This window comes from Zea mays, chromosome 10 (assembly GCF_902167145.1).
Source record: "Zea mays cultivar B73 chromosome 10, Zm-B73-REFERENCE-NAM-5.0, whole genome shotgun sequence".
In the NCBI taxonomy this organism is placed as follows: domain Eukaryota; kingdom Viridiplantae; phylum Streptophyta; class Magnoliopsida; order Poales; family Poaceae; genus Zea; species Zea mays.
This window is the reverse complement of record NC_050105.1, coordinates 64,367,798-64,379,037: the sequence shown is the minus strand read 5'-3', so window position 1 is coordinate 64,379,037 and position 11,240 is coordinate 64,367,798. Positions and strand designations below refer to the sequence as shown.

The 11,240-nt window shown below is 43.7% G+C and overlaps 1 protein-coding gene across 2 annotated transcripts; it reads left to right on the top strand.

Moving 5' to 3' along the window:
- The first annotated feature begins 5,627 nt into the window (after window positions 1-5,627).
- Window positions 5,628-7,714, top strand: LOC100282071 (nucleoside transporter). Of its 2 annotated transcripts, none has more exon segments than NM_001154984.1 (2): window positions 5,628-6,244; window positions 6,786-7,693. In NM_001154984.1, coding segments are annotated over 2 exon segments (1,260 nt in total). In that variant the 5' UTR covers window positions 5,628-5,709; the 3' UTR covers window positions 7,511-7,693.
- Window positions 7,715-11,240: the final 3,526 nt, after the last annotated feature.

Genomic DNA, 11,240 nt, shown 5'->3' with positions numbered 1-11,240 from the left:
AGAGATAATCTCAGTTCTCCAATCTTCGCTATAAACAGGAGATATATTGAGGACTGCTCTTTCAAGAAGTTCCACCGAAGGTGCTTTTATTGTTTCGAAGAAGACATCCGAAGGTAAGGGCAGCCCCTGTGCTGCTGACTTAGCTAGCAAATCAGCATGCTCATTTTGTCCTCGAGGAATATTTTTGACAGAAAATCCCTCGAAGGAAGCTTCAACTCTTCGAACCATATCCAGATACTTTTCAAGCTTCGGATCTTTAGCCTTGCAACTCTTGTCGATATGACCCGAAACAACTTGGGAATCAGTTTTAAGAACAGCCCTTCTGATTCCCATTGCTTTTAGCTTCCGAAGACCCAGAAGCAAGGCTTCGTACTCGGCAATGTTGTTTGTGCAACTAAAATCAAGCTTTGCCGCATAACAAGTTTTAACTTTGGAAGGTGAAATCAACACAGCAGCCGCTCCCGCTCCGAAGGTTCCCCAGGACCCATCGCAAAACACTGTCCATGCTTCGGTGTCTTTATTTGCTTCTTCCTCCTGAGCCCCTGGCGTCCAGTCAGCAATGAAGTCTGCTAACGCCTGGGACTGAATCGAAGATCTATGAACATATTCAATACAAAATTCATTGAGCTCTGCAGCCCATTTTCCAATCCTTCCAGTAGCTTCTCGGTTCCTCATAATATCCTTCAGAGGTTGTGAAGAAGGAACGATTATGTTGTAAGCTTGAAAATAGTGCCGAAGCTTCCTGGATGCCATCAAAACAGCATATAACACCTTCTCTAGTTCTGTGTAGTTTTTCTTTGATATACTGAGAACTTCAGACACAAAATATACTGGGACCTGTTTCCTGGCTTGGCCATCAAGCTTCTCCTGGACAAGTGCTGCACTTACCGCTGAGTGCGAAGCTGCCACATATAATAATAAAGGAGCCCCTGGCACAGGTGGAGTTAATGCTGTTAGATCTATTAAATACTGCTTCAGGTCTTCGAAGGCCTGCTGCTGGATTGGTCCCCATTGAAAGACTTCAGCTGACTTCAGCACTCCGAAGAATGGTAAGTTTCTCTCTGCTGATCTGGATATGAATCTATTGAGAGATGCCAACCTTCCTGTCAGTCTTTGAGCCCCCTTTTTTGTAGTTGGTGGCTCCATCCGAAGTATAGCTTCAATCTTACTTGGATTAGCTTCAATTCCCTTTGTTGAATCCAAGCATCCTAGAAATTTCCCCTTCTTTACTCCGAAGACGCATTTTTCTGGATTCAACTTTAAACCAGCTTGTCTGAAACTGGCGAAGGTCTCCTGCAAGTCAGCAATATGATTCTCCTGCTTCATGCTTTTTACAATGATGTCATCAACATAAGTTAGCACATTTCTGCCTATCTGAGACTGGAGAACCTTCGCAGTCATTCTGCTGAAACTTCCTCCAGCGTTTTTGAGCCCCTCAGGCATCCGAAGATAACAATATGTGCCACTTGGAGTTATGAAGCTAGTCTTTGGCTCATCTTCCTTCTTCATCCAAATTTGATGATAGCCTGAATAACAGTCTAACAGACTAATGAGCTCTGAAGAAGCTGCTGCATCAACTAAAGAGTCTATTCTTGGCAATGGGAATTCATCCTTCGGACAAGCCTTGTTAAGATCTGTAAAATCGATACACATTCGCCACTTGCCATTAGCCTTTTTTACCATAACAGTATTAGCTAGCCATTCTGGGTACTTTACTTCTCTGATAACTCCTGCACTGAGGAGTCTTTTGACTTCGTTGCGAGCACCTTCGGCCTTATCATCTGACATTTTCCGAAGCCTTTGCTTTCTGGGTCTGAAGGATGGATCGACATTGAGCGAATGCTCAATAACATCCCTATTAACTCCGCAGAGATCATTGGCTGACCATGCAAAAACATCTTTGTTATTGAACAAAAACCTTATCAAGGTTTTCTCTTGTTCTTCGGATAGCTGAGAGCCCAACAGCACCTTCTGCTCTGCAATATCCTCACATAAGAGCATGGGCTTCGGCTGATCTGCTGAAGCTGCTTTCTCTCTTCTGAATTTGTATTGTTCACAAGCTTCAGCTCCATCTATGTTATGGATTGCTTTTGAATCAGTCCAATTTCCTTCGGCCCTTCTGGCAGCTTCCTGACTTCCATGAATAGCGATGGGTCCTTGATCCGAAGGTATCTTCATGCAAAGATAGGCAGGGTGAAGAATTGCTTCAAAAGCATTGAGGGTGCCACGACCAATAATTGCATTGTAAGGGTATTCCATGTCAACAATGTCAAACACAACTTGCTCAGTTCTAGTGTTGTTGATGAACCCGAAGGTCACTGACATGGTAATCTTGCCCAGTGCTACAATTTGTCTTCCTCCGAAGCCACAGAGAGGATGTGTAGCATCATGAATCTTATCTTCTGGCTCTTGCATTTGCCTGAAGGCCTTAGCAAATATGATGTCAGCTGCACTGCCTGTATCAACCAAGACATTGTGGACTAGAAATCCTTTGATAACACAAGAGATAACCATGGCATCGTTGTGTGGGTAATCCTTGAGCTGAAGATCCTCTTGGGAGAAGGTAATAGGAATGTGAGACCATCTTAACTTGATGAAGGGTCCTTGCACCCCAACATGTTGTACCCTTCTCTGTGCTTCCTTCTTTTGTTTCTTGTTAGCTGGCTCTGAGGACGAACCACCTGTGATTGGGAGCACCAGCTTCGGGACCGAAGCAGCTCCAGCTTGATCGTTGAACGAAGCCATCAACTCGAAAAGTGGAAGTGAGTTCACCGGAGGTGGGCGCCAATGTTGGAGACTTGTTCTCAAGTGCTATGAATTAAGAACAAGGCAACATAAAATGTTAAATATCAACGTCCTTCGTCCATGAAACATTATTCCCTTGAGGATAATGGGCCTTGGACGAAAGTTGATGAAAGTAAAATTACGAAGCTTTTACCTTCGTATTGAAATATCAATAGATATTGCAAGATGAGATGAAATGAAAGGTATGAAAGGGACAAATAAATCATAGACGAATTACATTACATTTACTTAATATATTGAGTCATTGAATACAGTAATACCTCTGCCTTGGCAAAAGGTTGGATTCCGAAAAATGCGATTGCCATTACTAGAATGCCCGAACAGTAACGGAATACTGTTCACTATTTATAGGCACAGGGCGCAGCCTGTGAGGAATTACAAGTATGCCCCTTATAAAAGCTTACAACATTGACTCAGACCTTTATGGACTAAAAGGTCATTCTATCTTTAAGTCGGTTTGTAATACCGAAGCTTCACGAAGAGGAACCTTCGGCTATCTTATGCAAACAGCTTCAGCCGAGGACCACTTCTTTCTATAAGACCTTCGGCGACGAAGCATAGACCCAACACAATGTACTATAAGAGAGATGAAATACATGAGCTTAATTGTGTAACCAAGTGATCAACTCAACCCCAAAAACATACTTTCTCAAGCTAAGCTACCTTACCTCATTTAAGGCTCCCAAGCTCTTCTTTGACTCCCTTTGAGATTTCTTTAGAGATTATTCTCTAAAGTTTCTTAGAGAATTGTCTAAACTAATATCAAACTTCTAAAGCATTTGGTTCTCGCCAAACTGGTGGATTGCGTTAATTACTATTGGAGCAAGGGCTCCTAGCTAGCAAGGTGTCTCCCATTGAAGCATCTAAGCTCTTGTGGATAATATGGGAAATTTGTAATCTCTCCCAACATCTAATAAGAACTCTAAATCAAGAGACTTTGATTCTTGACTTGAGAATAGGATAGGGTTCTTAGAACCCAAGCGTTAGTAGCTTCCTCTAATGTGGAGGTAGGGAATATTTAATAGCAAGCTGAAACATAGTATAAATCACTTTTCTCTTGTGTTCTTGCAATTATTTTAATTTGCGCTCTACTCATGTTGTGGTTGGTTTAGGATTTGCTCTTGATCTACTTGTTCTTAAGCTATGACATCGTTCAAATGGTGACTTAGGCTCAACAATACCCTAGAAACTTCAGTAAATCACTCGATCTAAATTTCCTTTGGGTGGATTTTGAATTCTATACCCGAGATGCTTTGTTGTGCGATAGTGACAGCTATACGTACCTAGAACTGCCATGGCACAACAATTCCATGCATAAGTGTGGTAGTACCGCATCTATTTCTAACCACCACATTAAGTTTCTTTTATTAGGCATATCCACATTATGTAGCTTTCCTAATCCTTTTCATTTGACATCGAATCCTAGCACTCATAATAATGCTTAATCACGTGAGGAGATGGTAACAAGGCAAGAAATTGGAGCAAGTGCACCTCCTCATGATGAAGTGGAGGAACACTCCAGCAACAAGGATGTATCTACAACAAGCTTGACATCACTCCTAGCTGAGATAGGGTCTAAGAAGTGGTCTAGCTTTGAAATAGAATGGAGAGAAGAAGGGAAGAAAGACGAAAGAGAAGAGAAGAAAGACAGGAGAGAAAAGAAGAAAATAAGAAAAGAAAATAAGAAAGAAGGAGAAGAGAAGCAGAAAGAGAATAAGAGAAGAAACATTATACTACTATATTATAAGGCTATATCCAACAGTTTATCCATCATCATACCCATATTCAAACTACACTCTACGAACAGTGCAATTTAAAGTGTAAAACAGTGCAAAACAGTGTTTTTAGGTGACCATATGGGGTAAACTGCTGGACATTGTCTAATGGTGGTAGGATGTTTAAGTGTTATATATATATATATATATATATATATATGACTTACAGTTGGATCATGATCTAAAGGTCCATGAGGTTTCCTTGATGCTTGCACTTAAGTCTTGGTTACATAACAATCGTTTTTGACACTAGTAGCTACCAAATTCTAAGATCTTGTTTGACATTTTTTCAGAAATATTTGAGGTTTATCTCAAAATACACTGTCCAAGGGAACTTTTTTTAAAAAATTGAATAATGGCACTTGGTAGAAAAGAACACCTAATTTTGCAACATGTAGTCATGTACACCATTTTTTATATTAGCATTAAATGTTATTTCAGAATTTATACATGTATTACTAAATAATAAATTCACTTCATATTCTTGTACCATTGTGAAAACTACTTTCTATTACTGTGTTTTAATCTCTGAGTTGGAATAACACTTTTGCACTCATAAAATGGTTTGCAAAAAGAACCATGTCTAGATGGTAGTAGTCGTCTTTGGGGATTTATGATGGTGGTTGCACAGTGGCGGTGAAATATAAAAAATATAACAGGTGATAAATAAATTATTAAATAGGAAAAAGTTAAATGAATTTAAAAAGTCTAGAATTTATTATATAAAATTATTTATTAACTTTTTAAATTTCTAAAAAAATAATCAAATTAACTTGAATTATAAAAAATCCATAATAACCCTGGTGTAATGTAACATATGAACTTATAATATACCTGTAACAATAACTTGATACCGCTGCCATAAAGCCAAATAAATAAATCAATTGAAACGACATTCCCTAAATATCCAGAGGCAAAAGGAATCACACCGCACCCGCAGACAGCCAGATACACATCAGTGTCAGCGGACCACAACATCACGACCCCACCTGTCAGTGGGACAAGTAGAGATACCCGCACTACAAAAGGTCCACAACCACAGACGAGGAAGCAAAGAAAACCCAACGCAAAAGCAACAAACAACTCCCAAGGTCCAAAGCCCACCCGTACTCATCCGAGATCCCCAACCATGGCCGTCGGCGACGTGGAGACGGCGGCGCCGCTGCTGCCCCCGCCGGCGTCTGCCCTGGCGGACGAGCCCTCCGCGGGCCCGCCCCCAGACGACCGGCTCGGCATCGGCTACCTCATCTTCTTCACCCTGGGCGCCGGCTTCCTGCTCCCCTGGAACGCGTTCATCACCGCCGTCGACTACTTCGACTTCCTCTACCCGGGGGCCCCCGTCGACCGCGTGTTCTCCATATCCTACATGGTCTCCGCCTTACTGCCCCTGCTCGTCATCGTGCTCTTCTTCCCCAAGTCCAGCGCCCCCATCCGCATCAACACGGGGCTCACGCTCTTCACGCTCACGCTCGTGCTCGTGCCCGCAATGGACCTCATCTACGTCAAGGGGAGGGCCGGGCTGTACGGAGCGTTCGATGTGACTGTCGCCGCCACGGCTCTGTGCGGGGTCGCCGACGCGCTCGTGCAGGGAGGCGTCATCGGCTTCGCGGGGGAGCTGCCCGAACGGTACATGCAGGCCGTCGTCGCCGGAACCGCCGCCTCAGGTGTGCAGTGTTCTCTCTCTCTCTTAATTTCTCTCCCCCCCCCCTTCTGATCTCTCTTCTAATACTCCCCATCGAAGTTACCCACCTCTTCAATTCTTCCTCAAAATCACCTTCATTTTGAGGAATTGGCAACTGTAGCTACCTGGTTTCTGAATTGTTCCTTCACGATTTCTCTCATCCTGCTTCTAGTCAAAATGGTCAACCTGGCCGGCAGTCGCCAGTAGGTGTCGTCAGAACATGAAGCACAGAATGTGTGTTGGAGTGGACTTATCGTGGTTGTTCAATTGCTTATAATTACGGTGGTTGTGTGTATTTGGCTAAGTAATACTCCTATGTATTGGGGATTGGGAATTGAATTGGGGGAAAAAGAAAAATGAGGGCACGAAATTGCAGAGCTTATAAGAAAGATTACAATGCAGCTGGTGGCTGTGGTTTCTGTTTGCAATTTCTCAGTGCGTATGATGTTTCAAGGATTGAGTTGGTCGGCAGACAGATTCTAACACCTGGTAGTACACATTTCTGCATGGACTTCATTCTGCAGGAGTGCTTGTCTCGGCACTGAGAGTCTTCACCAAGGCACTGTACCCACAGGACGCGAACGGGCTAAGGCAAAGCGCGATCCTCTACTTCGTGGCCGGCATAGTCCTCATGGTCATCTGCATCGTGTGCTACAACGTGGCGGACAGGCTCCCGGTCGTGATATACTACAAGAACATGAAGAAGAGGGCGCAGAAAGCGGAGGTCGGCGGCGGCATGACGGGCCCCGCGTGGAGGTCGACGCTGTGGAGCATCGTCGGGACCGTGAAGTGGTACGGGATCGGAGTGGCGCTCATCTACGCCGTCACGCTCTCCATCTTCCCAGGGTACATCACGGAGGACGTGCACTCCGAGGCGCTCGGGGACTGGTACCCCATCATCCTCATCACCGCCTACAACGTGTTCGACCTCGTCGGCAAGGCCCTGCCCGCTGTCTACCTCCTCCAGAATGGCAGCGCCGCCATCGCGGGGTCCTTTGCGAGGCTCCTGTTCTACCCGCTCTTCTACGGCTGCCTGCACGGGCCGAGCTTTTTCCGCACCGAGATCCCCGTCACCGTGCTGACGTGCCTCCTGGGGCTCACTAACGGGTACCTGACCTCCGTCCTCATGATCCTCGCGCCCAAGGCTGTTCCCATCCACCACTCGGAGACTGCCGGGATCGTCATCGTGCTGTTCCTCGTTGTTGGCCTTGTCATTGGTTCCATTGTGGCTTGGTTCTGGGTCATCTGATACCGGGGTACGTTCTCTGTCACGTCGATGTATCATAGCACCATGCTCGTGTTCTTTTGTGTTCGATTTGCCACGCAATGACAACTTGTTAGTGTATACTGTAACCCAGGTGAAAAGATTTCCGAAATGTGTAATTTGCAACTCTTGGAATTGGATTTGAAGGTGACCTAATGTCAATGTGAAGAATCTCGGCTCCTTATCAAACTCTTCCCATTTCCTCTTTACTGCAACATCGTACCTGTTGCTCAACTGTCTATCGATTCGGGTGTTGCTAGGTTTTATGGAAAATTTCACCGTCATCAGTTTCGTAACCCTATACAGCAAGGGCAGCTCAGGATCTGTCCATCTGACGTTCTGGGGAAGCCTAGTTTTTTTCAGCCTAGGTCGGCTATAATTCAACGGATGTTCCGCGTGAGGCGTCGCAGTCCGGTGTACCAGCTGCGTAACGGCTAGTGGACATGTCAGCGCTGACCAATAGTCGATAGGCACATTGGACAGTTTGGTGCCCCCAGAAGCGGAAACCAGCCAATCAGGGGATTCTTTGCTACGTTTTATGCGCGTACTGTTCACTGTCGGGTGCACATCGGACAGTCCGGTGCGTCCACGGACAGAAGACAATAATGGTCTTCCAAATAGAGCTCCAACGGCTCCTAGCTGCACTGGGGCTATAAAAGGGACCCCTAAGCGCATGGAGCAGAATACTAAGCCTCCATTGAATCCTAAGACGTATAGACTCCGCAAGCACGCATTCGATTCATTGTGTTTGAGATTTGAGCACTTGTTTAAGCTGTGAACTTGCTGCGATGTGTTGTGTGCTCGGTTCTTGACTTGTGTGGGTGTCGTTGCTGCGACTATAGCTCTTGAGTGTGTCTTTATTCCCTCCCTTACTCTTGTGGTTTAATTGTGATCAATCTTGTAAGGGTGATAGGCTCCAACTTGTGGAGATTCCTCACAAAGGGAATACTTGAGAAAAGGAAGAAAACAGTGGTACTCAAGTTTGATCTTTGGATCACTTGAGAGGAATTGAGTGCAATCCTTGACCGAAGGAGGTCACCACAACATGGAGTAGGCATTGACCAAACCACGAGATAAAATCACCGTGTCACTTGTGCTAGTTTCTATTGTGATTGCTTTCTTCCTTAGAGTTCTCACTTAATCACTTGCGCTATTGTTCCTAAGTTCAATACACATTCTAAAGGAACAATCAAGTGAAGAGTTCTCTCCCTCTCTATCCATAACACCTTGGTTTTGACTTCACTAACATTTTTAAACCAAGTTTGTGTCGTTTAGTCTTGATTTTTACAGGATCACCTATTCATCCCCCTCTAGGTGCTCTTAATTGGTATCGGAGCCCGTTCTCTTCATCAAGGGACTAACCATCCGAAGAGATGGATCCTAAGGGAAAGGGGATCGTGATCAACGACAAGGAAAAGGAGAAGGAGACCTTCTATGTTGATGAGCCAAAAGGTGACAAGCCCACCGACTTAGGCTCAAACAACAAGAGGAAGGATGGGAAGAAGAAGAGGCACATCAAGAAGATCATCTACTACGACAGCGATGCCTCCTCTTCTTCACCAAGGGACGACGACGAAGAAGATTCGTCCACGAAAAAACAGTTAATTAGAATTATTCTTTCTATTATTCTCGCATGTCGTACAATTCAAATGCTCATTTACTATCTATTCCACTTCGAACCCCCCACTTTGATGGAGATGATTACTTTTTTGGAGCCATAAAATATGTAGTCATTTATTCTCTCTTCATCCTAACATTTGGGAAATAGTGGAAAACAGAATGCATTTTGATAGTAGCGATAATCATGTATTCATTAACGAGCAAATTCATAAGAATGCACAGGCTACTACTGTGTTGTTAACATCTCTATGAAGGGATGACTACAATAAAGTCAGTGGCTTGGACAATGCCAAGCAAATATGGGATACCCTCAAAATCTCTCACGAGGGTAACGACGCCACCATGGAACTGGTGGAAGGAGAACTGGGAAGGTTCGCCATGAAACGGGGAGAGCAGTCAACCGAAACCTACAACAGGCTCAAGACCCTGGTGAACAAGATCCGAAGCTATGGGAGCACAAGATGGATGGATCATGACGTCGTTCGACTAATGCTAAGGTCATTTACTGTTATTGATCCTCATCTTGTAAACCTCATTCGTGAGAATCCCAGGTACAACAAGATGACGCCCGAGGAAATTCTCGAAAAATTTGTAAGCGGACGCATGATGGTGAAGGAAGCAAGGTACATGAATGATATTGCAAATGGACCGCTTCCTCTTTACGAACCGCCACCCGTTTCTCTCAAAGCAACAACTACCAAGGAGACACTACCTAACAAAGTGGCACAAGTGGAGGCTGCTGGGCTAAATGAGGACGAAATGACACTTGTAATCAAGCATTTCAAGACTGCATTGGAGGGACGCAAGGAATACCCAAACAAGAACAAGTTAAGGGGAAAGCGCTCCTGCTTTAAATGCGGTAAGTCCGGTCATTTTATTGCACAATGTCCCGATAATGAAAATGACCAGGGACAAAAAAAGAAATGGAAGGAGGAGAAGAAGAACTACAAGAAGGCAAAGGGCGAGGCACACATCGACAAGGAATGGGACCCAGACTGCTCTTCATCCGACTCCAACAATGAAGGACTAGCTGCCTCCACTTTCGACAAGTCCTCTCTCTTCCCCAACGAACATCACACGTGTCTCATGGCCAAGGAGAAGAAGATATGTACACGAGATACCCCCAAGTATACTTCTTCTATTGATGAAGATTCTGATGATAATGTAGATTATAGTGATCTCTTTAAGGGTTTAGATAGATCTAAGGTAGATAAAATCAATGAATTAATTGATGCCCTTAATGAGAAAGATAGTTTATTAGAAAAACAAGAAGATATTCTTTATGAGGAACATGATAAATTTATTAATGTTCAAGAATCTCTTGCTCTAGAAACTATGAAAAATGAATTATTGTCTTCTGAGCTATCTTGTCATGATTCTATTTCTAGTCTTAAGAGTTTAAATGTTGATTTAAATGCTAAGCTAGAAAATGTAAATGTGGCTAGTTCAACTGTAGAACATGTGTCTATTTGTAATAGATGTAAAGATTTTGATATTAATGCTTGCAATGCTCATACTTCCACTATTCTTAAGTTGAATAATGATACTGCAAACCTTAATGCTCAACTTAAGATTTGCAAGACCGATTATGAAAAGTTAAAATTTGCCAGGGATGCCTACACCATTGGGAAACACCCCTCCATTAAGGATGGACTCGGTTGCCAAAAGGGAACCAAGAACTTAACAAGCCAAAGGACCTCCAATCTCAACAAGGAGAAAGGGAAGGCTCCTATGGCTACTAGCTCTCATTCTTCACATGAAAAAAGAACTATGCCTATCTTTATGCTCACGCTAAGAATGTTTCTAGTGTTGCTCATCATGATAGGTGCTATAATCATGTTGTTTTACCTACTCGTCATGATGCTATTTTTAATTCTCATGCCATGCTTGCATCATCTAGCTCTTCATATGTTAATGGTAGGAATAGACCTAGGCGTTATGTTCATCATGTTGCTTCTCATGCGTCTAGGAATGCATCAAATGGACCAACCATGCTTTATCAAACTTATGATGCTTCATTTATTCTTATGTGCAAAAATGATAAAGTAGTTGCTAAAAATTTGGGGCCTAAGTGCAAGAGAGATAAAACTTGCAT